Source organism: Salarias fasciatus, chromosome 23 (assembly GCF_902148845.1).
Source record: "Salarias fasciatus chromosome 23, fSalaFa1.1, whole genome shotgun sequence".
Classification (NCBI taxonomy): Eukaryota; Metazoa; Chordata; class Actinopteri; order Blenniiformes; family Blenniidae; genus Salarias; species Salarias fasciatus.
This window is the reverse complement of record NC_043766.1, coordinates 4,388,475-4,415,674: the sequence shown is the minus strand read 5'-3', so window position 1 is coordinate 4,415,674 and position 27,200 is coordinate 4,388,475. Positions and strand designations below refer to the sequence as shown.

The 27,200-nt window shown below is 41.9% G+C and overlaps 1 protein-coding gene across 1 annotated transcript in view; it reads right to left on the bottom strand.

Annotated features, from left to right (window-relative positions):
• Window positions 1–14,968: 14,968 nt before the first annotated feature.
• gabrg3 (gamma-aminobutyric acid type A receptor subunit gamma3) overlaps window positions 14,969–27,200 on the bottom strand; it is a 57,412-nt gene continuing 45,180 nt past the window's right edge. The window contains exons 6-9 of the mRNA XM_030083117.1: window positions 23,016–23,153; window positions 20,318–20,470; window positions 16,235–16,434; window positions 14,969–15,250 (exon numbers count right to left, since the gene is read on the bottom strand). Of these exons, the coding sequence (XP_029938977.1) occupies window positions 14,969–15,250; window positions 16,235–16,434; window positions 20,318–20,470; window positions 23,016–23,153 (773 nt within the window). The remainder of the gene's footprint in view (window positions 15,251–16,234; window positions 16,435–20,317; window positions 20,471–23,015; window positions 23,154–27,200) is intronic.

Sequence of the window (27,200 nt, the reverse complement as noted above, 5' to 3'; positions counted from 1 at the left end):
TAGTTTGGTTGTCGTGCAAAATTATTTCTGACAACTTGATCTCAAAAGATACAGATTTTGCAAAGTGTCGGCAAAGAGAAGCTGCAGTGAAGCAGTGAAACTGTTCAGATAAACATGCAGCCAAAATCAGACGGAGTTAGGGTTAATGGTGTCTTTCTCCACGAAACAAGAGTTTAGTGTAATGCTCGTCATTTTGACCAAATCCTTAGTTACTGTGAAAGATAACAACCAGCAGGTGCAAAACAGAGAGAGACAGCCGAACTAACTGCATGGAGAGCTTGTTGTTCCTTAAAGTAGTCAGGATACGATTCACTGTTACACATTGAAAATGAGTAAAAGGAAAATAATTTCTCGATCTTTGACGCTCAGATTATAGAGTCAGTGATTAACCCAATGCTAATTATGGCAGAATATTTTCTACTGCCAAGGCACGGAAAAAGTTGTTGTTAAACAATTTTGATTCACTGTGCAAAGATTTAAATGCCAAATAGCTTTATTTGTGTTCACCTGCATTTCATGATTTCTCAACTGCTTGAAAATGCAGTCAGATTTTTTGGGTACTCCACCAATATTACTGCTTTTCCCTGCCTCGGGCTTTGTTGCTTTACCAAACTTTGTGGCACTTGTCAGTGTTTCCTCCAGAGTCGTCCTGTTGCTCTGCTGCCACATTCCCAGCTGTATTCTCATTGTGATTCTTGGCAGTGACGGAGAGCAAAACGGACTTTTGGTGATTCCTGTAATGAGCGGAGTTCCAGCAAACTAAGACCCAGCCACACAGATCGATCTACAGTACGCTGCAGCTCCTGCTGGACTGTTGTTCCTCATTAAAATCTCTTATCTCCAGGGAACCTGACTGCTCTGAGGAGGAAACACCTCAGTCTTATAGCAGCTGGTGGAAATCAGTTTGTCGTTCACTGCAGTGCCCTCTCTGGACTGTGCTCAGGATCACAGCCAACTAATCAAAGACATTTTCACCTTCTGGAGATTGGGATCATTATGTATTCCGATAACACAATAATGCTTACAGTGCGTTTCAGGATTTAGAATAATTCCTTAGTAGAGACTGAACTTTATTTGTGTGTCTTCGACACTGAGCTTTCACATATCATCCGTCTTCTGTAGTGCTTTATCCAGTTGAGATTTGTGGGGTGTCAGAGCTGATCCCAGGTCTTTTATTGATGAAGGCAGAGTACACACTGAACAGGTCAACAGTCTATTAGAGAGCAAAAAGACTGACAGACAGACAGGCAGACAGGCACCCATTCACATTCACACCCACGGGCAACTTAGGGTCACCAATTAACCTCAAACAAATGGTTTTGGACAGAGAGAGGAAGCCAGAGTACCTGGAGAAAACCGGTGCACACAATTAAAACCCACAAGCACAGACAGACCAGGTGTGTCTCTGTAATCTCTGGCAGGCAATAGGAAATTGTACTAAATGAAGCTAATGATAATATCTCCAAGGATGGATGGTGACGACCACAGGCACGCACTGGAAACCAAATAATTTTGGCCGCAAGAAAAAAAAAGTGCATCAACCTCATTAAAAGCTGACACCATGTGGTTTTATACGACCAGTCAAAATACAAACAAAACAAGGGCATCCAATACATGTGCAAGAACAAATCCTGACAAGTAGCCTACTTAAAGCTGCCTCTTTTCTGTGATAATAAAGTTGCAGTCCCACGTTTACAGAAATTAGACTCGGACCATCTATCCATCCATTTTCACCCGCTTATCTGAGGCCGAGTCGTGGGGGAAGCAGTGTAAGCAAGGATGCCCAGACTTCTGGGACCCCAGACTCTACCTCCAGCCCTTCCAAGAGGATCCCGAAATGTTCCAGGCCAGTCAAGAGGACTGGTCTCTCCACTGTGTCCTTGGTCTTCCTGGTTACCTCCTCCTGGCGGAACTTGCCTGGAACTCCTTCCCAGGGAGGCCTCCATCCTGAACAGATGGCCTGAGCCACCTCAGCTGGCTCCTCTCGATATGGAGGACCCTGTCTCTGAGAGAGCACCCAGGAGGTGTAGATTCTCATCCCCATCGCTTCACACTGTTCGACCAATCCAAGGTTAACAGTGCATTTTTCTTCCTGGTCGTGAAACACTGGACCAGCTCTACACTCTCCATCGGCTGCTTGAGGCCTTGTGGGAGTTCACTCAACCAGTCCACATGCGTTTTGTGGATTTGGAGAAGGCGTTCGACTGCGTTCCTCACGGTGTCATATGTAGGGGTGCTTCGGGAGCATGCAGTCCGGGACTCCTTTTTAGGAACTGTCTGGTCTCTTTTAAGACCGAAGAAGGAGTCTGGTCCGCATTGCTGGCAGCAAGTCAGACCTGTTCCTGGTTTATGTTGAACTCTGGCAGGGCTGCCCTTTGTCTCCGGTTCTGTTTGTCATTTTTATGGACAGAGTTTCTAGGCGCAGCCAGGCGCCGGAAGGGGGACGCTTCCAGGACCACGGGATCTCATCTCTCCTTTTTGCAGATGATGTTGTCCTGTTGGTTTCATCAAGCCCAGCATGCACTGGGGTGGTTTGCAGCTGAGTGTGAAGACTTCCAGCAATCACCACTATTAACTCTATTTTCCATTGATGGTCAGAAAACACCACAAAAATGATCCTCCCTGTGCAACAGAGCACACTCACATGTAGACTCTGAGGTTTTGCAGTTTTCAATTGTCCTCATGTTTTCAATTTATTGCTGAATATGTTGATTTGTGTATTTTCAGACAACTATCATAGCACATAAACTAATTAATTACCTCTGGATCAGTGTGGGAGAGTAAATTTGATTTCTTCTAAGAAGTGTCCTCTTCACACAGCTAATGCTCTTATTCACAAAGAGGGGATTAATTGTGTTGTGGCCTTTTTAATAAAGAACTGCAGTGAGGGAGTTTAATATGATTAACTTAAAGGCTCTTTTCAAAGGATCTACAAAGCCTGATCCTCCTCCAACAAAACAAACCAATACAGATCAAAATGTGACTTTCTTTCATCACTGAGCCATCTACAACTGGCCAGAGGGCTTTTATCATATATCAAGAGGTGAAACTGCAGGATGCGCTGCCATGAAATACAATATGTAAGATTTGTTATCTGTAATTAACGTCCACTGGCCATGATGATATTTTAACCATCACAGCTGCTGAAACAAAACATAAAACGTTGTCAGATGGAATCTGTAAAAGGGATTTTGTGTTGACCGCATGATGCATGTTAACTGAAAGATGTAAAACACTGTTTGCACGTTTGTGCGACAGTGTTGCAGTAAAGTTATAACAAACATCACTTCTGTAAAGTCACATTATCTGGACAATTATTGTCTGTCATTATTATTAGTATTGGTATCATTTTGTCTTATCATTATTGTCATTATCTGACAAATATGCATGACAAACTTGTGAGGTATTGTTTTATCTTACCTGACACCTTTGCTGTAAAAATATTGGTAATAAAATGATCATTCTTCCTTTAAAATCATTTAAAATTGAAAGCCATGCAGTCATCGATAACTTGATCATCTTACTGATATTTCAGCACCTTCAGCAGGAGTGACTGCTGTTGTAGTTACATTGCCTCCTCGCCTTCCTCCTCTGACAATTGGAAAACATTTCATACCCGAAACATGTCTGATATATTTTTAGAACTGAAGGCTGATTTTCTCTGCTCATTGAATTCCAATTGATGGCTACAGTGAGTCTTATGACCACTTTTGAGCCGTAATGTTCCCGAAAGAAGAAATGCAAGGCCTGTAAAAACACCACTTTATATGTTTCGAGGCTCACAGTCATTCTGAATGTTTGTTTGTGAAAACAGTCGCATGCTGAAGATCTCTCGGGCGACCGCTGGGTGCTGTGATTGAGCGCAGTGTGACGCCGACTGCAACGGAGGGTCAAGGCACAGCAGGCGTTTGTTCCACCCAAGTGTTAAAGCAACTGCTTTGGCTGATTAGCAAGTTTAACCAGATTGGAAGAAGTAATCACACACATCACCTGGTGAAATGCTCAGCCGGAGCCGACACCTTCACATCAGTGATTCAGACCATGGCCAGGACGTCTACTCTCCTCTCTGCCGAAGTTACTTCCGATAATTATCTGCCACTGCATGCAGGATTCACACAGGAGTCATCAATGGCCTATTATTTTCTTTTCAAACCAGCACACAAGAGGTTTCACTGAGTACAAGCTGCACCGTATCTTCCTGGTTGAACTCTGGCTGTGATCACAAGCTGATCGAAACTCTGTCGCCTTGTTACCGTTTCATTCGATAATAACAGATGATTTGCATATCTATGGAAAAAAATGTATTTCAGTATCAATGGCTCATTGTTTATAGACATGTACGAGACGATTGCAGAAATGGGAAATAACACTGCGCAGCATAGACTTAATTGGATTTCTTATCTGTGCATTGTTTGTGAGATGAAACAGGCTGACTATATTGGTCACGATCCACGCAGGGTTCAACTTTCAACAACTGCTTTCATCAAACTTCCCTGTCGCTGATAGCTCGGACAACTCGATGGAGATCAAGAATACAGCAGCAAAAGAGACTCTGGAGCCGAGAAACTCAGGGGGCGAAAATCCAATTCCATTATTGCCGAGGACAAGAAACTGAAATTTAAATAACAAATGAAAAAAGTTTCAAATGTGTGGGTTTTGTGTTATTGTTTTGTGAGGTATAGAGGAAATCTTAATGTTTCATTCCCAACATAGCATCTGCTTCTGGTTCAGCAGTGGGAGTCTGTGTATCAGGGATGCAAAGCAGCAATTAGATGAAGAACAGGATAAGAGTGAGGAAGAGCAAGTCTAAATATGGTGTCTTTGGTTGTTCAAATTACAACATAAAGAATAAGAGGAGAATTTCCTGTTATGTCTTTCCAAAGAACAGTAAATGACGACAACATTATTCTGTGAGAGGTTGATGAGAACTTTCACAAAAAACAAAGTCTGATTCTCTCTGGAGCCTCACCTGTTTGGATTAGACTGACTATGAGCAACAGCATGAGGCAAGGAAAGGGATTTTTCCAGCAGCTGAGTGTTTATGTCTTTCTCTTCTTCCTCCTCCTCCTCCTCCTCCACACCTGCTCCCATCTGACTGCTCCCAACGATGCAACAAGCTGTCAATACAAAATGCTCTCCACATGATCGTACGAAAACTTTAAGCTGTGATTCAGGACATTTAGAATAAGGAGGCTTTTTCTCCACCAATGCTGAGGCAACTAAATCACATAATCAGCGTTACATTCCATTTCAATTCAGACCTTTGGCTGTAAAAAGAGATCACCGGTGGATTTCAGGTTGTGGGGTTATATACTGTACTGAATCAATGCAGGGCAGATAGGGCACATAAATCATAAATAAATGTTAATTATCAGAAATAAATGAACCGTCTTATATAATACTTAATAATGCAACATTAATTAGTATTATTCATGGCATCGACACACTTGGGAAAAGTGTACTTTAGTTCATTTTAGCATCACAACTTTAAAATGTTCATCGGAGATAACTTTTCTAAATGCTAAAATGGATTTCAGGATTTCACAAAGACAGCATTTTTCCACTGGCTGAGCTCTTTTTACTGTCAATCACATTCATCTGTTCACACACACACACACACACACACACACACACACACACACGCTCAGTCTCGTATTTCTATCCTTGTGGGGACCTTCCATTGACTCCCATTCATGTCTAGCCCCTAACCCTGACCCTTACCCTAACCCTAACCCACACCACAACAAAGCCTAACCCTAAAGAAATGTTTTTGCACTTTTACTTTTTTCAGTAACAACAACATGGTCAAGAAAACACTGTTTCTCCTACTTAGGACCGGAAAAAGGTCCCCACAAGGCACGTCGTTCCACGTTTTGCTATCCTTGTGGGGACATTTGGCCCCGACAAGGATAGAAATACGAGAACACACACACACACACACACACACACACACACACACACACACACACACACACACACACACACACACACACAGTCAGAGTCTTGCTCAAGGACACTTCAACAAATGGACAGGGAGCAGATGGGGAATCGAATCTCCAGCCAACCTATTGAGAGGCAACCATCCTACCAGTCACATGAAGGTTAACCACCTGCTAACCTTTACCGGAAGGCTTACAGTGACACTAAGGAACTTTCAGTTTTCGTTGATTTTGGCGGCGCCAGTGGACAAAAGCGGTAGTATTTTGCCTGACCGAATACTACAGTTCCCATGAGGCCTAGCGTGTGGCGTGGTAAAATGCTCCTCCCGGTGGCGTGCTGTCGGACTGAACTCGCCTACATTTGTTTCCAGTGGCTGTGTGAAGGACGGATAGCGACGAGGTGATGAATCTAATGGTGGATAAACAATGTTATGTCATGATGTGAGGCATGCCATAAAGCATTCTGCACATTTAGAGTTTTTAGTGTGCAGGGTTCCTACCACCCTCCTCACAGCTGCTCAGTCCAAGTGAAAGCAAGACTGACGCCCTCAGGCCGTGACAGAGGGGTCATTCAACTAGTTGTAAGTCGAAGTATCATCACAAAAGATATTAAAATGTTTTATTAAGGTTGATAAGTTCCTTAGTGTAGGTTTAATACATATAAAACATTTATAAGGAAACAGCAGAAGGATTGTTTCCATCACCTCTTCACAGATGATCTTTGAAGAGCTCCAGATGTCCTAATTCTGCTAATATACCTTCACTGTTTTGCACTTGATTCCAAGCATTTGTGCACATGTTAAATGAGCTAACCAACATATCCAATAAGCTCCTTTTCCTTTCAAGAATTTACAGAAAAAAGAAGGAAATTCTAAAATTCTACTAGCAAAATCGATATAAAGCATCCCCCTGACCCTGCAGGTTTTTCTTCTTGCTGTGTCGCGCTTGTCCTTTCAAAGCTTGAGAATTTTTGCTCGTTATTATTTTTCTTGACTGAACGTCTGCATCTTTCTGTGTGGATTCTCCATGTTTTCCTCGTGCATCTTCACACAGTCCAAAGATTTCTTTGCTCTTGAACTCAAGATCTGTCCCGGTTGAACCCAGCCGATCGCCAACAGCTGGCCATTGCATGAAGAATGTATAGAAAACGCATGGTTTTTAAATGTTTGAGGTCTGACAAAAACATTTTCCGGGCAGACAATAAATTCTTGATGTGAACAATTAGAGGACGACCTTTTGTACCAAATCACATAGACAGTGACGGCTTGTCCAAGTGACGAGGAGCTTCAAATGAAAATATTTTAAAACATGAAAAATATTTCAACACTGCAGTTAGACTGACAGAATTCATAGTTTTAACATCTAACCTGATTTCATGTTTCAATAACAGAGAAGAAACGGCTTCAAATGCAGCGAGCCTTCCCACTGGTGGATCCATAATGCCGCGGTGTTACACTCCAGAACAATATTAATGTCAAAGTGCTTTTTATCATCATGACGTTCCTTTGTCTGCTGATTAGCACTCTGATGTACCCCGGCTAATGTAGTGCCTGTTTCCTACTTAAAGCTTTCAATACGACTTCCCTCAGATCTCATGAGCCTTTTTTTTTTTTTTTTTAATACAATTGTCGACAGCTAATGCACAGTTCAAGTCCGAGCACACACTGAGAGAGACCCTTGACCAATAGACTGCTTTAATTCAGAAGAAATAAAATGAACAGCCGCCCTCTCTTTCAAGTGTCTCTTCACAAAGCACCGTTCACCTGCAGGAGAGGATATCTTTTTACTTCACCAAAGCCGCAGCTGCAACCTTCCTGACTTCAGTGAGCTTAACGTCCTTCTCACAGTCGTCGCTGGCCTATCGAACCCGCCTGCACAGACTGGCAGGGCGGCCCCGTGAAGGTCTCGGACCCCTGCGACCTCCCTCCTCTCTCTCCCCCTCCGCCTGCAGCTCGTCCAACCTAACGGCCCTCGACGGCACCGAGCTCTCCATCAATCCTTTGCTGTTACGGAGCAGAAATGAAGGTGCGGGAGTCACATGGTGTACCCTCCGATTTGGTCACTGCACACTCAGGGCTCCTCGCACTGTCAGGGAAACTTCAAACTGCATGGAGGAGTTGTGAGGTTTTCTACCCATCTGTCACGGAGGACTGGAGCCAAACTCAGCTGACAGCGGACATCAGGCTGTCTGTCCATCAGCAGCGGCAGGAGAAATCTGGGGGTCAACGTGTTGCCTTCAACCTGCCGAAATCTTTCTATTAAAAAGAATTAATTTATTTACAAACCCCAATTTCTCTACCGTTGCAGCACTAGCAGACCACACATATAATGGAATAGAATAGAATAAAATAGAACTTGACTCCTTCCTTACAGAAAATTGCTTTGTTTCTGCAGCTCTCACATCCCTGCTGACAACAACACTCATTACACACAAGACACTGCATTTTGTATGCTTCTAATAATTGTCAGAATTAAAGAAAAAAAAAAACTTTTGGAAAGAACAGATTAAATCATTTTGAGCCAATTTAGCTCCATTTCAATACAATTCAGACATTTTTTGTTGCTGCTCGTGGTGAAAGGGGAAAACAAAGGTCTTGATAGCTATTTTCATAATGATGCCGGATCCTGTTACTGCTCGACATTCAGCCTGAACAGCTTTATCGCCTCTAAGGGACATTTTGATGCGTTGCAATTAGAAAATGATTCCTTCTGAATATCTTCTCGACTACAAGCCAAGTAAAGTGATTGTTGACTGTCCAGGGTCTCACTGTTTAATACTCTCTGATAAAACCCACATTCAAGTACAAACCAACAACACTGCTCTTGGTTTTTTTTTTTTTAGAAAAAAAGATTTTATTCCATATTTTCAGGTCTCCTGTAGTAATGCACATTTCAGATATAAAAAGAAGCACACAAGGTATGAAAATAGCATTAGCATGGGGAAATGCAGTGTAGGTGCTGGCAAGTTCAAAACGACCGTAATCATAGGACACTGCTGAGGAGAACGATCTCCACACTGGCACTTTGACTGTACTGTCGAGTAATATCATAATCCACCGCGTGATACTCTAGAGCTACAAATGTGAAAACACAAAGCAGGGAGGAGTGCTAGAACTGTGTGTACAGTGAGCTGAAATGGAGAGAATACATGTAAACCAAAAGTGAGCCACCGCTGTCAAAATTCACTGCAGACAGGAAAAAGTCCGTCTGGAAAATGAGAGGCTGGAGTGAGAACACACTCGGTGTACAGCGCTAGTTAAAGGCTTCACATTCGGTGACTTCTGCCGCGGAAAAATCTAAGAAATGGGAAATGACACACCCCGCCTCGGAGCAATTCTGGGTATACCATTTCCTTCACACTCACTTTCCACCCAAATACACTTCACAGTACAGCACTGAATTAACAGGAACTACTTTTTTTTTTTTTTTTTTTTTAGCTAACCCAAAGCACAAGAGCTTCCCAGTGAACTGAAAGAGAAATGTCTTTGGCTTATTTATCACACAAAATTTACTGAATGTGGATTACAGTCAGTGCAGTGGGTTTATTGTCCTTAATATCACTGAAACCACACGGAGTTTGTTTGAAGCACCACAACATTTTGAATCCAGAAAAACCATCCTTCCAGACAGAGTGTTTCATGTCTGAATGTCTGCCTCCAGCTCCGTCCCCGAAATGCTCCAAGTCCACGTAAGTCCTGCTCATCCTGGAGCCCAGAGCTGCTCCGGCGCTTCGGTCTGGAGCCACACACACATATGCCAATATTATGTATCTTTAATATGATGGAATCATTCTGTCTGTACTGTGAATGGTTACATTCTTAAAAAAATGCACATTTCTTTACGCCAAATACAAATAAGAGTGTTTTGGGGGGGGGGGGGGGGGGGGGCATTTCTTTGTCAAAATGAGGAAGCCAGCCAGGCAAGATTCATCGCAATAATTTAAACACATTGAAGAGTGGTGCATGAAAAACACTTGTTGCAAATACACAGGAAAAGCAACGTTTTGAAAATAACATTGCACCCAAACTCTCCAATGTTTGGCCCCCCGTATGGAGAGATAACGGTGGAAAAATTACTTACACATGAAGAGTTGAACCTCAGTTTGTGAGTATATAATGACTTTTGTGTGTGTGTGTGTGTGTGTGTTTAGATTTATGTGAGTTAAGATTTGAATGTACTCATATTGTGTGGAAATTTGCGTGTATTTGTACAAGGATGTGTGAATGTGTGTCTTTCACAAAGTGGAGCCTTCCAGTTTATACTGAAGGAAAAATTAAACCCTCCATCCAAATGAATTTATGTCACTTCAAGATAAACCTGCGGACCCCAGTTATATAAATACAATCAGGATGGTATTGAAAACCTTGATATTTACGGGTCCTTGTGAGCACAGATCACGACTCAGTATGCACACATATAAATCATATTATGCTTGTAGAAATCAAAATAATTGACAAATCTGTGTGCAAAAAAAAAAAAAAATCTCATTGCAAACACAAATCTCATCACGTTCATACAAATATCAATACACTCATAAGTTAAAACACACACACACACACGTAGATACAAGTAATTTTTCTACCACAATCCATCACTGTTCTACCAGCTCAGCTCAAGCATGGATAACAAAGTGTAATGAACGAATCCGGCAAACATTGGGCAAAAACACTGAAGACTTATGTTATTTTCACTGTTCAGTTTGTATTTGTGAAATCTGACTGCCATACTTCTGATTGTTAGCCAGCAGTGAGAAGAACACGTCTCCGTAGAGAATATTGATAAAGAAAGGAATAATTGTACCATTAGAAAAATTTCTGGATTGAATCGTTTCAGTTTTAGAAATCAACACCATTGTGTGACTCAGCTTGAAGTAAGTATTTCAGTGAACCATTAGAAATGATTTCTTTAAACCTAAGTGGTTGCAAGACTCTGAAATCAATAACTATCCTTCAATGTGCAGCACAGTTGTAAACTAAGAACTTTAAGTCAAAACATAATTACATAAATCATTTATCCCCAGATAGGAAAATAAACCGTAAACGGAGACATTAAGGTGCCAATTCTCGTGTTTAACTGTGCACATTGGAGCTTAATTTAACAAAACCTAACATTAGAACTATAAATAGCTAGCATTAAATTAAAAAAGTATTTTTGCTTTAGCTGGAAAAAACAATCAATTATTTGTTATATTTCCCCTCTGTGGTTAATAATTTAAAATTTGAGGTGACTTTTAATCAGTGGGGATGGCATAAAACCCAAATGTCCACACGTCGGTCACTGCTGAGACTTACTGGTCTATTGTCACATTTCAGTTTAGCACAGGACAGGCATGTGTTAACACATCTTCCCCCTTTATGTAAAATCAAGATGTGAATGTTGTCATTTTCATGAAGCTCTTTCGTGTAGCATCAAGAAAGGGGAGGAAAAAAAACTCTCACAAAGAACATTCAGTGCCAATATAATAAATAACATTTTACTTCTCAGTCCGAGCGATGAAACTGCTGGAAACAACGGAGTATTTTAGAGATAATATTGCCTGGCAGTACAGAAAGATGGGTTGACAGTCTGTCTCATGATGTGGGACACAAACTTTAAGAACAGGTGACTCAGCGGGTGACGGTGATCCAGCTCAGGGTCTCTGCCACATGCAGCTGCACACTGTTATTAGTGATGTGTTATTGGAAATTATAGCACCACTCAGAAAACCTTATTGCATTGAACTTTCTCTGTCGGCAGGAGCGAGTTGAACCACTTTAACTGAACCGGGAGAATCGATCAGCAAGCATGGCGACGCAATCAGAAGCGTGTTTATAAAAGTATGGCCGCTCATTCACATTGTGGGTCAGAAAATGACACGAGGCAGTCAAACCCTTGTTGCTGTTATGAAGCGTTTCCACCTGTACAGATGAAGACAAGTTTAAGGGGCTGCTGTCGGTCTGTGTGTGATTTTGAGGAGATTCAACACGCTCACTGTCCTGCGGCTGCAGCCGTTTCCATACTGCATCTCTTCTGTCTGCAGTCACAGCAGGATGCAGTTTACAGCAGTGGCACTGGCTGTAGCTGCTGTTGCTGCTTTCCGGCTGGAAATAATGACCTTCACTGTCACATCGACTGAAAACCACCACAACTTTAAAGTTACCAACACGTCCACACAGACACTCATTTATGTGCCGCATATTCAAATGCAAGCATGTCGGTATAAACATTTTTAAGGGGTTGGCTGAAATGGAAAAATGCAAGGGCCCATAGATTTTTGGCACGCACATAGAAAATATAAAACATAAAAGTACTATAAACAGTTCCACATAAGCTTACTGCCCCGGGAAAAGGAGCAGCCGTTTCTGAAGCGACGTCTTCACTTCACTGAGGTTATTATCAGAGGTAAAAGTGTGTTTCTGGTATTCATCTCAGCTCTGGGTGGGCTACACTAAGGCAATTCAACGGCTGCTAACGCCACATCTAAACACAGGGAATTCAAATGAGGATACAAAAAGGCAGAGATGAGTAATCCTAAGCAGTAGGATTATTGTATTTGTGCCTACAGTTAAAATACAAACGACACCCACTACATTTAAACTGGGTGTTAATTGAACAGCTTAAAGAGCAAACACGATTCTTGGCTTATTTGTTTAACCTACAGCGTGTTCAGATGTGGCTGCTGTGAAATGCCAGTACACGTGAATATGTGCAACATTTAGAAAAGAAGAAACCTTTTAATTGCCAGCGTGGCTGTCCTGCTCCCTCTGTGACAGTGCAGTCAGTAGACAGCGTGATTCCTCGGGCCTACTGTCTCCAATTACACCGAACCCAAACCTTTACCGTAAATCCTTTACGGCTTGATGATCATGCAATATAATAATGATTAAAGAAAAAAATGAATCCAAAAATACAGATTCATGTATCAAATTCCAATCAATCAACAAAACAATCACAGGTGGACGTTTTTCGTGAGTAGAGTGCTGCAGGAAATCCTCATGTTAAGATATGTTACATTTTTAACCTTTGTAATTCACTGTTTTCTTTGATTATAAAAGAAAAATATGTATTCAATGCTCCACATATGATACATGAGACTAATGGGAGCCTTACAAAAAAAGGTGCTTCCGATGTTTTCAGGTATTTAATGTGACAAACTTGGACTAGTTTAACTTTATAGTAATAGTGTAGTAGTCTAGTTATGCAAACACCCTCGCATAAACGACTTCAATTGGAACTTGCATATTTATTGCTTTTGATATTTTTTTTAGGTGATGGCAACAGAAAAGGCCAGTAGAAGAGCAACAAGCACAACACGAGCAGTCGTGCAGCTGCAGCTGCAGCGCAAGTTCAGTTGTAGCAAAACTTTAGTTTTAATGTTTGAGCCTTGCTCTGAGGCTTCAAATATTATAAATACTTATGTGTCGGAAAAGGCTTATGTATCGCAGGTGCTTGTTGGTCACAGATCCCATCGCCGAAATATCATCAGCTTTTCTGGAGAATTATTCCTGTAGCACTCCATAGCTTCACATTTTGATCAGCACGTCTTATTGATAATGTATAAATAGACATTTATTGGCTTTCTTGACCAGACTCAGAAGACAGACGAAGCTTCAGTCTGTACACTAAATAAGAGCTCGAGTGAAAAGTCTGGTGATTTGAAACGACTCAAAGTTTGAATTTATCGGATAAAGTTTATATTTTAGAACAAGTCGACTTGATGTAAAAAATAAATGTTAATGAGTAATAATCTCTTGACTGTGGCACGCTAGTGTTTTCAGACACTGCTTCCTGCCCGAGCTAATTACCTGACGCTTAGTATTCAGCATACATACATGGCAGCAGTATCACTCTATTCATCTACCTTTTAATAACAGAACAGCCCACTGTATTTATTTCAGATATAAATTATTCCTCAGCTGTTCCCGTCATAGATTCTAGATTGTGCAGCTACATGTTTTATCTGTTTTAAATCAGATGCCTTTTCTGATGCAACCTGAGCAAATGGGATTTTTAATGGCCTTAGTATTGAGACACTTGGTGCGGTGGGCCGTCAACCGCAGGATTTGAACCAGCAAACATCTTGATTCACATGGTCCCTTAGACAACCGCTGTCCACTTAAATTCATTTTGTTTTCTGTGCTACAGAAGGCAGCTTATAAAGGGACTCTACTTTAATTTTTGTGAGATGCACTCCTAACTATATGAGAATTTGCCCCCGTTTGAAGACAGACAAACAAATTTAACTCGAAGCATCATTTCACAAGTCAGTCGTTCAGTCATGACACTTCACGGGTTGCTAACAGATGGAAATCTAACGGCGCTTCACGTGGTTGTTCCAACAAATGGACGGTATTTCAAACCTCTGAATGAGAACAGCCATAATCAGTCAAAGCCAGGCTCCTGTGTGTGTGTGTGTGTGTGTGTGTGTGTGTGTGTGTGTGTGTGTGTGTGTGTGTGTGTGTGTGTGTGTGTGTGTGTGTGTTTAATAAATCATTATTCCCTGACTATTGTAGCAGATTGTATCTACCCCTCCAGAGGAAGGCACTATGAATGGTTTGAATGTCCTTGGATTTTCATCAACTGGATTTGACTGATGGCTGGATAATAACATCCCTACAACACAAGCCGACCTCCCGGCTGAGGAGTCTGGGGCAGCAGTGCGCAGCACATTTCCTTCTTTGTCTCCATATCGTCATTAGTCCGTCCCGACTCGTCTCTGTGTACGGCGTCAGAGGACAATCTGTATTGTGTTGTGTTCTCATACCTGAAGTCAGTGAGGCAGAAACCTCTGCCAGGCGCAGACCTGCAGACGTACACACACACACACACACATGCACGCACGCACGCACACGCACACGCACACACACACACACACGCATGCGCTCACACACACACACTAAAACACACTTCATGAGTGTGTTTTTCCCTCAAGGTAACTGCTTCAGGGTTCCACCGGCGAGCCAGCTCATTGGGCGTTACCTTCTTATTGATGACAAACTTTGCCAGTGAAGCTGTGTCGTCTTCCTTTTGAGACCGCCCCCTGCGGTGAGCTAAAGATAAAGATAGCCCACCCAGTACACCACGTTGAAGAGCAAGAAGGAGGTGGGAAAAAACACGCGCGAGTACGAGTCCAGTTCCAGTAGGTCTATGTGGAGACGTCCTTTTCTCCAGGCGCCGTCTTTACACTCCTCGAAGCAGCAGAAGAAGCTCTGGCAGTCTTTTCCATCCAGACACTCGTAGACACAGGCGTCCTCGAAGTCGTGCCAGTACATGGAATTGTTCAAAGTGATGACAGTGTGTGGAGGAGGCCTCACATCCAGGACAGAGTATCTCTGAAAGCATTAAGCACAGGAACCAGCTTCAGAGCAGGGCATCGGAGGAACATCCACCCCTCCACTTGTAAATGCCACAACAGGATGTAAAGCGCCTACTTTGATCCTGCCAAAAGTATTTGCTCAGCTCTCAAAATCCTTGAATTCAGGTATTTCATTCGTTTGCACTTTCTGCAGACAGACCTCTAAGCTTCATGTGCTGTTCTCATGAACAGCGTGTAGAGAGCTCCATGGAGGGTTTTCACTGCCGAGCAACTGTATTAAAGCCTCACATCACCAGGAATAATGCACAGCGTTGGATGCAGTGGCGTAAAGCATCTGGACTCTAGAACAGTGGACCTTGTTCTCTGAACGGACCAGTCGCGCTTCTCAGTCTGACAGCTGATGGACAGTCTGGGTTTGGTGGTTTCCAGGAGGTTCAACCACTTAGTTCCAGTTTGACAGTCAAACATGTGTTGGTATGCTGAAGCTTCCATGTTAACACATAAATAGTACAAATAAAGTTCCTAAAAAAGTTTGAAGTATTGGAACTTGACAGAAAAATTGTGTAAATCATTCAAACGGGGGACTTCGTGATGTTTTCGCATATTTCCAGTTTCTTAAAGAAATGTGGGATGAGACCTGTGTGTTTTTATTCCTGGCACAAGACGTGAGGTGACAGTCTGCTCCGTCAGTTGCTGACGGGGTAGAAAAGCACCATCTGTCTCGTTCAGGCTGATGCAGCATCCCTTAAAATAGTAACAGCCTTATCAAAACGGCTTATAAAGGGCAGCATCACATCACCTCAACCCTGAACACTTTCCTCTCTCCAATCCCGTGATAACAAAACCCCAGCGCTATCACGGAAAAGCTACTTTTCAACATGTGACGGTAATCCTGTGCATAACGGCGTCACCTCCAGCGAGTTCACTCTGCTGATTGTTGAGGAAGACTGGGCCAAGCACATACCATGGAGTTGTGCAGACATGGCGGAGGCCAACTCACCGATCTTTTAGGCTGCATGTAGCTTGGTCGTCGAAGGCTGTACGAGTAGTAATTCAAGGTTGCGTACTCCATCAGAGCAGCAAAGACAAACAGAAAGCAGACAGTCACAAAAAGGTCCATGGCAGTGACGTAAGACACCCTGGGTAGTGACGTCCTGGCCAGAGTACTGAGAGTCGTCATGGTCAAAACTGTGGTTATACCTGAAGAATAAAAAAAAGACAGGACAAAATCCTCTCACGTTATGATGACATTTATATTTTCAATTTGAATGTGACTTAAAAATGACAACAAAATCTATAGCAGCAAGACTTTCCTCACTTCCTGTTTTTGGAATATATAGAAAAAACTATCTACTAAAGGTTTGTGTGGAGCTGCATCCAATCAGTCCATGCTAACGCAAGAAATAATGTACACCAAATCCTCATCCCCCCCGCAATCAAGCAGCATTTTTACAGGATCCTAGTAAACCAGACATGAAGGAAATAACAAGGAGAGACACAGATGGAAAACTTTTTGTTCACTGTTTTCACCAGAGAACGTCACTTTAAAATTGAGACTAATTTTCAGTGTTTGTTGCAAAAATTCAAGAAAAATTTCAGTTTAAAAAAAATTTAATAAACAAAAGTTGTCAAAAGGCTAAACACACGTTATCAAAAGCAAAATTAGCATTGATCCTGATCAGGTAACGCTTCAATAACAACCAGTAATGTGATGACTTTGGTCTTTTCGGTATAGTAAAGTACATAACTTAATCACTTTCCAGAAGATTTCCATTACTGTAATTTTGCCACAATGTGTACATATAAGTGCAGAAATGATAAAAGATTAATATAGATTTAATGTAGACGAATCACTGCAGACGGCCACTTTCACAGCAAAGGTAGCCGTTAGATCTGTTGTTGAAGAAATGCATTTATTAGTACATACTGAGCTCTGGCTCACTGAACATTAAAATACTTTTCTTTGGATGTCTTTAACCATATCTTTATGGCGACAGTGTCGCTTAGCGTTTAAGCTATAAAGTCTGGCGTTCTCATTTTGACCGGCAGCGTGTGATTGATGTGGCAAACAGTGAATTACTCAAGTTGACAGACTCAAAAAAAGACTGGTGTCCCTGCAGCGTCTCTATACCACTTCATTCCCTCTCCGATCTCTCTCCTCCGCCAGCTTTAAGAAAATGGCTTTATAAAAAAATAAAAAAAAGAGAAGCATTTCTAACTGTATCACTGAGGTTGCTATGGTAACTACCTGGCCACATCTATTTCAGGTGGACATCTCGCACTTTTCTTTGGCCTCTGCTTGCCACAGTGATTACCCTCACCTGCCTTCAGCTCCTGTTGTGGCACAGACCCAGGAGGTTTTTATTCCCCTTGAAACAATGCAGTGAGCAGCAGGCTTCAGCGGAGGAAAGCCTTCAAAATAACTTACAGTGTACTTGTTTCTGAGCATGCAGATGTCTCGTGTTAGAGCTCAGACTGAATGGTTTGCTGCAGTAAAATGGATTTTAATGGTTTGTCTGTACTCTCTTCACAATCATGTGGGACATTATCTTGTCTCTGAAGCATGTGCCATTGATCCACATGCTGCGGGGTAAAGCTGACAGATTAAAGGCATTGTGTGTTTTTTTTCCTAACGTTGACTGGAGTGTACAGAGTTGAATGTGGAGATATACGTTATATTAACAGGTCAGTATGAGCTGCCGTGCTGATAGGATGGAGTGTGATTCTGACATAAAGAACTTGTCTCTCTCTTTCCAGACAATAGATCAGATGAGAGATGCTCCAATACCAGTCTTGGGTATTGGATCTGACACTGCACCAAGTCCTCGGAAGAAGATCCCCGACACAACTCAGCAAGTTTTACATGGCGTCATGCCTCAGCAGCGCTGCCCGCACGTCCACAGGAGCGCACCAGTGATGTCTGCATTTTGGAGATTCTTTAATATTAATGAGATTGACAAAAGTAGGGCAGAGTGTAAACTCTGATCTGCTGTGAAAGATAGTTTGTACAAAACCAGCGACTTGCTCAGCAGAAACATTTGGAGCAGCAGAGTCAGCCCGATGTTGCTCGTCAGTTTAACTGTTTAGCATGTGACTCCAAGCCGTGCTACATGCGTCATGTTAAAGAGTCTCGGGGCTCACTCCAGTCATGCTACATGCTAAACGTGATTAAAATATGACTGATCAGCTCATTAACAGCGAGCTGGAGCGTGTGGCAGCGCACAGCGAGCTCGGTCTCTCCGTCTACAGTGTGGTGGTTTGATAGTGAGATAAACAGTTGCAGAGATGTTTTCTGATCACTTTTCCTTGAGACTTCTTACTGGAAAACGGGTTGCGTCATTAAAACTAACTAACAAGGTTAACTAACTATCAAACTACTCACTCTGTCTTTCTGACACACGTTTGACTGCAAATGTCACAAACATTATAGGTATCTCATACCTGTCAGGCTGTAGTGAAGGGCCAAATCTGTTGAACACTAAAATGCAGATGGACACGGACAGAACATTCTGTCCGTCTTCTGGATTCGGTGAGAAACTGATGTACAGCAAGCAGAACAATACGACTGACGGCCTGCGAGGGCAGCGTTGTGCTCTGAGGCTCTATGCGTCTTTAGCAGGGGCGGCTGTGGCTCCGTTGGTGGAGTGACTGCCTCACAATCGGAAGGTTGCAAGTTATTGGAAAGATTGGAAACGTTGCTCCACATGAAACAACTCATGTGCACCGACCTCTGCTGGCTCTATTGGTTAACAACCGTGCCAATATCAGGGATGCCTGACAACATTTGAAATGCACGTGCAAATTTCTGTGCGTACGGGAGCATATTTGGGTCTTTGAGCATCTAGTAACAGCTGTGTGTTTGCATCTGCATGAGGCTCGGTTGGTTGAGTGGGTGAAGGAAAATATTTAGTTTTGTACGTTAAAGATGGAATACATACCCCAGGATTATTACTGTTTTAATGATTGCCTTTTGTATGTTTAGCCTTGGCTTTTTATGCTCTTGAAGCTTGCATTTTATGGGTCCTTCTTTATGGTATAAGATAGCCTAAGAAGAATTACTCGTATGATGTGCGACACAAAAGAGACGAGTTGAAAGGACTGTAGCCTTGGAAAATGGAAATCTGCTGCTGGGATTCCCTGATACAGAAACACATCTGTCCTTGAACTGAACTCTCAAACTGTTACAAACGCAGGTCGAGCAGCTTGTGGGGCAGAAGTCGCCACTGCTGAGTGAATGTGTGCATAAATGTGATAAAACAGTGTAAAGTGCTTCGAGAGGCAGTAAAAACAGTGATATATATATATATATATATATATATATATATATATATATATATATATATATATATATATATGAGTGAAGTCTATTACTACCATTAATCTTTTTCCAACTATCGGATGTCACTTCAGCTGAATTCATTGAGTTAATCATCCACACAGCGCTGCCTATATGCACATCAGAGACCTACTTCCTCAAGCAGCGAGTTTTTTGTTTTCACCAACCAGTAAAATCTCTGCAGAACTTAAAAAAAAAGTCAAGATGAGTCAAGTTCAATTTTTCAGGAACTTGCACAAAACTGGAGATGAGGAACGAGATTGATTCATTTACAGACCGATATCAATCGATGTGAAACAGCAAGAACTGACTCGAACAGAATCAAATGTTTTTGTACTGTGAGACTATTCACGTGTAAAATCTCAATACTAGAAGCGAAGAGTGTGGATACAAGTAAAAACACACAGAGAAAAACAAAAAACAAAATAACAGACCAGTTACCTTCATAAAAATGCTCCACGGGACTGCAAAACAGAGAGCATGCACAGAAAAAGAGGATAAAAAGTACAGGAAAACAGAAGAGACAGATGGAGAACAGCATGAGAAAGCAGGTAGCCATGCAGTGTCAATAACAGAAAAAATATATTAAAAAAGAAGTACTTGAAAAGCAACATAATAACACAACACAAATACAAGAATGATGATGCATCCAGCAATGTTTTCACTCATCTAGAAGCTGTAGCGGAAAACATTTCACACGTCTGTTCAGTGTTTGAGAGCAGCTGATCTGCAGCGAGCATACAGTACCTAAAGCTGTTCTGGCTGGAGTGGCGTCCTTTTTGATCCAGAACGACACCCAGGAGAGAACCACGGTGAGGATGCACGGGATGTAGGTCTGTATGGTGAAGTAGCCCATTCTCCGACTCAGGTCAAAGTACACGGTCATCACCACATAGTCCCCTGTGTGTGGAAACATCAAAACAACGGGGCTGCTGCGCATGAAAAAAGACAATAAAACAATGACGAGGGAAGTTAAACAAATTTATATTAGAAGTTTTTAGGAGTTTTATATTATTCTGGAGTTTACCTGAAAAAGAAATAGTGTCTACAATCTAGTATACCAAAAGTGAAATACAGGAGACTGTGATTTGGCCATTTTTATATGCAAAATATACATTATTACCATTAATATTTTACTGTGCAAACTGTAAAAAAAAATCTGTACAGCTTCTCTAATGTAGGGTGACCAGACTCATTGTTTTGGTTGAATATGTTTGGGTTTATGATCTTATGAAAACATTACATTTTTGTTGTTTTCATGGACTTATTGAGTTTTAAACTGACTGGTGCTTTATAAAGAATACTACAGAGACTTTGTGGTGTTTAATGCAAATTGGAGAGCTACTCCTTTCACGGTGAAAAACAACACAATGTAACATACAAAAACTGTGAAATATAAAAAAGAATAGTGCACTATGTGATGTTGAGACGTGCAGAATGTGTGTGAATCAGTTAATTTGTGAACACTGGGTGGTTATGGCTCTGGAAAGAAACCAGTCCGAGTCTGATGGTTTTTGTTTTGATGCACCTGTCACGCCTGCCAAAGGGCAGCCGGTCAAACCGGTGGAAACCAGGCTGTGAGCCGGTTGTTCTTCCTGAGGACCCTCAGGTGGTGAAGGAGCGATGAGGACTGACACTGAGGAACCTGAAAGCGAAGACCTTTTCCAAACATTCCCCACTGATATAGAGCGGAGCCGGGTCACATCTCTGCTTCCTGAAGTCCAGAATGATCTCAGGATGTTGTGGTGTTCAGCGCGGTCATTGATTGAACACCAAGCTGTCAACTTCAGCGCCTCCTCTCTGCAGGCAGTAGATCAGTCCAGCCACTGTGGCGCGGCGAGCAGATTGGACCATGATCGTGTGTCTGTTGGCTGGACTGTAGCCGTAGGTGTTGAGCAGTGGCGCCTGCTCCTGGGGAGCCCCTTTCCAGTTAGCTCTCTCCCTGCTTCGGCACACCTGAATCTAATGATTCCGTCCTCATCAAGCACTGAACAAAGCCCAGTAATGAGCTGTGCTGAAGCAGGGAGAGAGCTGAAACACGCTGGATGGGGCTCAGCAGGCACAGGGTTGGGTATTACTGGTATAGACAGTACAGGAGGGGAGTCAGCACACGGCCCTGACAGGCACCACCGGTGCTGAGTGTGGAGGAGTGATCGAGGTTCAGTCTCACAGTTTGGGGGCAACTGGTGAGAGAGTATTTCATCCAGGCACTTGTGAGCTCTTCCTGTCCTGAAGCAAAATTCACCAAGCGTTGGATTGTTCACCCACTAATAGAGAACGACAGGTTAGTTTCATCCTGCTGTTGATGTCGTGATGCAATAGTAACCCTGCTTATGATTTTATTATTAAAAAAACAAACCTTGCATTTCCAAAAATGAGTTTTAATAATGTACGGTGCAAAGGTATACTGATCTATGAGAGTAGAATTCATTCTTCATGGTTTTCTTTTCAGGTTTAACTGATCTCATATGCAATTTGAAAAGAAAATATAAACAATAAATTAACTTTTGACTACATGTTGAACATAAACAGTGGCTCAAAGTCAAACCTCTATTCTTATCCTTTACACCTAATTCGTGGCGATAGTCTGAGCAGTGCGAGTTTTAATCATTTAAAATTTTCAAATGATCAGCTGCCAAAAGAGCGATGAGTCATGTTAAACTATCTGGGAAGTCAGCACAATTAAATTAAGATAAACAAAGTGTAAAGAACACTGAGAACATTTCGTTAAAGTGCTGGAAAAACAATCATAAAAAAAATGCATCCTGTAGAACCAGGCCACACAAAAAAAGAGAATATATTCGTTTCTGCTTACTGTACTTTGCATGAAGCCTTACATAATGAGAGTGATACATAAAACTGCCTAAAAATTGTGAACAGCACTATGTAGCATTTCTAAAAATACAACATGTGAGTCAGCGAAAAGCAGATTACCTGCAGTTTTATTTTGAGTAAGAAATAAAAAAGCTGAACAGTGTCCTCGCATACGGGTGACTACGTGCTCAGTTACTGCAAACCCATAAGGTCAGTTTTGTGCTTTAAAGGGAATTTTACTGTCACACTTGTGGATAAATGACAGTAAGTTTGATGGATTTGTTTCAAAGCAGTTTTGTGTTTATTTCTGTAAGGACCTCTACAATAGTTGACAACATTGTAGGTATAATCAAACAACAATAAAAAAATTGCCAAGTATAGTTAGGTGAAAATGTTTATGGGACTGACAATTATATACTGTTGATATTTCATGCAATTCTTTCAGCATCTGTAACAGAGCTAAAACATTTACTTGTAAAAAGATGTTTTTCTGATGTTAAAGGAAACTGGATTTAAAGTGAACTGATCTCGGCATTTAAGTCACAACCATTTTCCACCCAAATTGTGACGCACATCTGTGAATACCAGTACATTTTATAGTGTAAAGAGTGGAAAAGACGTGCTTCTTTACCTGCAGTCGTCTTGATGATGTTTGTGGTGTTTCTCAGGCCCATGAAGTCAAACTGGTAGAGACGCCATGACTTCTGGTCCGCAGCCTCCACAGAATTCTTCCTCCACTTGTAAATCATCTCATCTCGTGGGTATCCATCTGCAATTACACAGAACATGTGTGTGTGTGTGTGAGTGTGAGTGAGAGAGTGTGTGAGAGGCTTGGAGCTACATGGCACATCCTAATGATGGATTCGCTGCGCAGACAGACCTAGGGCCACCCAGGACAACATTTGTCTTGTGCAGGAGGCTGGCTAATGAAAAGACAGTCGGCAATGAAGACAGACGCACAGGGAAAGTAGATTAAATGAAAGCTTTGGTTCAATAATATACTGAATCCATCTTGATGTTGAGCCTGACCTTCACGAGATTTGTACAGAGCCGTGGAGTTCTTTTAAAATTGATCATGCGAGGTTAGCGACGGGTTAACGATTCCACGTCTGCTCTGGTCTGCACTTCGCCCGAGTCTCCCACAGCCGCAGACACGCACGTCGCCATTTTCAGCAGCACAGTAAACAATTTCAACATATTGCCACACAGCAATTTGATGTAATAAGCTCTCAATCAACACAAAATTATCCAAGCCCCTAATTGTTATCAGACATGCTTGATGAATGAATTCTAAAACACCACAGCGCTGTTATTTACTGTTGATGGTAATCAATATCCATCAGTCTTTGGTACGAATCAAAATATTCTGAGAGAACAGCTGACTTTAGAGAGCAACTCTTAATACTGAGCAAACTACTTAAAATTGTAATTTTGAACTTGAAATCTGTATTAAGCATAACAAACTCAAGCCATACTTTGTGATGGACTTGTAAGCGAGCAACACTGAGAGGAGCATGATTTTATAATTACAAGATGAGGTTCAGACTTGGGAGTTTCTGCTGTGCAACACCCTCTAAGAAATCCTCAGTCGAGCCACTATTTAAGGTTAAAAAAGGAAATATTTAAAGAATACCATGGGTTTCATTGGGTATCGGTCGAAGCCTCTGGATTTGTGTGTTCGGTGGGATATGATACTGCCTCTGCTCTTGAAACTGAACTGTTTTCTGTCTGAGTTCAGTTTTATGAAAAATGCATTTTTTACGAGCCAAAATTTGAGACAAAATAAATACAGAATAATATTTCTGTGCAGTCTTGATATTCTTGGACACCTTTTATAAACACTTTTGAAGTCAATTATCATGTTTTCACAGCAACGTGAGCACTGCCTCTAAACTTGCATAGGTATCTTACATGCATGTTATGTCAGTACTCATGTGAACGTACATAAGATTTGCATTTTGTTTACACAAACAGTATACAGAGAATTTCTGAGTTGTCAGTATTCCTGGGTTATTACACCTTCATCAAAATGAGCTTTGAGTGATTTCTGAACTTAAGTTAGTTTGACATCGCTGTTAAACCCTTCTTAAAGCCACATCACATGTATGCACATCAGTGCTCAGGCTTAGAGAAACCAAATTTCAAAGGCTTTGATTCAAAAAGAAGAAGAAAAAAAGAAACTGCACTAACTGGACACATTCAATGTACATGGCACTGCTCTGCACCTTTAATGACATATATTATGTGCAATGTTTGGGCATGCTTAGGAATCCTGCAACATTTCTATCGTTTTAATACCAAACCAACTAAACCAGATAAAGCGAAAAAAAAAAACAAAAAACAAAAACAAAAAACAAAAAAAAAAACAAAAAAAAAACAAGCTCATAAGAGTCAGAACACTGCTCTTATCCCCCTTTAATATAAGGCAGATATCTGCACTTGGTCGCGTACGTCTGTGGCAGCATTTTAATAAGCAGTGAGACGACAGAAGGATTCAGCTCAAAACTCCCATAAGTTTTGCTCCAGATTAAAAGTTTGCAACAATGAAATTACTTGAAAAGTCACTTGGTGTCAGGCCAACGGCTCCGCTTCAATATGACACAAAGTCAGACACACAAGTTAATTTGGTTTCACTGCTCACTGGGAAAAAGTGCTGAACCTAGTGTTTCAAAATCCTTGAACTTTGGGATCAATTCCAAGTTCACATTGAAGCACCGCAGCTTTATGACTTGTTCTCTGGCTTTTGAAGATCACAGTACCGATATTCATTGCATGTGAATTTCATAGATTTCTCAAAGGACTTCGACAGCGTTCAGCGGGACATTTGGCGAATTCTACAAGCAAATGAATCACTTCTCACCTCATTGAGATCATCAGATGTTTCTACTAGTGACAGTGGGGACATCCTGCTCCAAGTTAAGACCGGTGTCAGGCCGAGTCGTTCCTCTGCACCACAGAGGATCTGAACAGAGGCGTCAGACAGACTACCTTCTCTTACGTGGAACACCTGTTAGACACTATTATTGCCTGGCTGAGAATGAAGAGCTCCTCTGGACGGACAGCATCATCAGCAGTGAGACCTTTAGAGACCTGGACATCTAGAGCCGCCTCAACAAGGCCAGAAACTCCCGGAACATGATGAGCGAGATGAGGCTCTCCTCCACTTACAGCACTCACACTAAGCTGAAACTCTACCAGACCTCTGTCCTCACACTCCAATAAGGCTCAGAATGTTGGCGATTGACCGAGAAGTATTGATCCGAGCTGTCCACAATTCACACTAAGAGCCTCCATTGGATTCTGCACATCTTTTAGCCCAGCATTATGTCAAATAAATAGCGGTGTGGGACTGAATCTGTGGCTGCCATCTTAATGAGGAGGCGACTGAGAAGGGTTGGACGTTTCACGCACAAAGAAGCCTCCGTCGTCAAAATCTGGCCTTACACTGGACACAAGAGGGAAAACGAAGAAGGAGGGATCATCCAAAGATCACAGGGAAGAAGAAATGCCGTGAAGGGTAGAGAAAGAAATGCAACAGATGGGAAAGACCTGGAGCAGCAATTCAGCCATGGTGAGGGAACTGGAGGGATCGGGTCGCTGCTATACACGCCGCCCATCGTGACGGGCATGCAAAAGTGAGTAGTAACAGAGTGGTAAAAGTTTAAAAGTCTGCAGATGTCTAAAGCTGATTAGCTAACAGACAACTGAAATCTGTCATCCAAACTGTTTTCTGCTCAGTTTTTGTCATAGTGTAGCTACAGAAGCAGCACTTAAAACATTTAGACTCTTTATCGTTTATGTGCTGAGAGAAAAATAGGCCAGAGTCCTTGTGTGACAGTGTCAGCAGGAAATGCAGTGAAAGAGATAATCACAATCATACAATAAAACTATTAATTTACAACTGCAGGAAATTGGATGACTCTCAGTAATAACCTGGAAATAAAAGGGCCTGATCATCCCAAAAAAATGTAATATCCAAAGCCAGTGGCCTCATGTTACCTACAAATACATTATTAACTGAAAATGAAAGCTTAGCTTCACATAAAACAACAAAGAGGTTCAGGGTTCCAGGACCAGGACGAAAACCGCATTGTTCCTCCTGGATCTGAGATTCGACTATCAGATCCTCCTCTCCAGAACCCTGGAATAGACTTTCCCAGGGAGGCTGAGGAGTGTGATCCCCTGTAGATGGAGCACATCCTCCGGTCCCCCTTTTTAAACAGGGGACCCACCACCCCGGTCTGCAAGTCCAGAGGCACCGTGCCCGACCGCCACGCGATGTTACAGAGACGTGTCAACCGAGACAGTCCCTGCACATCCAGACAACTCTCTCTGCACAACCAGAGGTAGGCACACTCACTCACTCACTCACTCACTCACTCACTCACTCACTCACTCACTCACTCTAAAACTGATGTAGCAACAACAGGATGCGGAGTTATTGTTGATTACTGCATTTGCGCTAGACACATCTGCACATTCACTCAGACTTGATTAGAGATGCTGCTGTCGTTGTGGAGAGAGACATTTCCTCTGCTAAGTCCAACACAAATTTTAAATTCTAACTTCAACAAAAAAAAAAAAAATCTTCTTTGTTGTGTTCCCACTTAGGTTTTTCCATCTTTTCTGTTTCGCTTCTTTTTCCAAAAACTTCGAATTTGTGGTTGATCAATGACCGGATTCTGTTTGAATTTAGATTTGTGTCGCTGCAATGCTCAGGTGTATTTGATAACTTTCTCCACCAACATATCTCAATTAATTTTGTGCTCTTGGGGGCTCAGTGATCCATTCAATTATCTGATAGTGAACGGAAGCA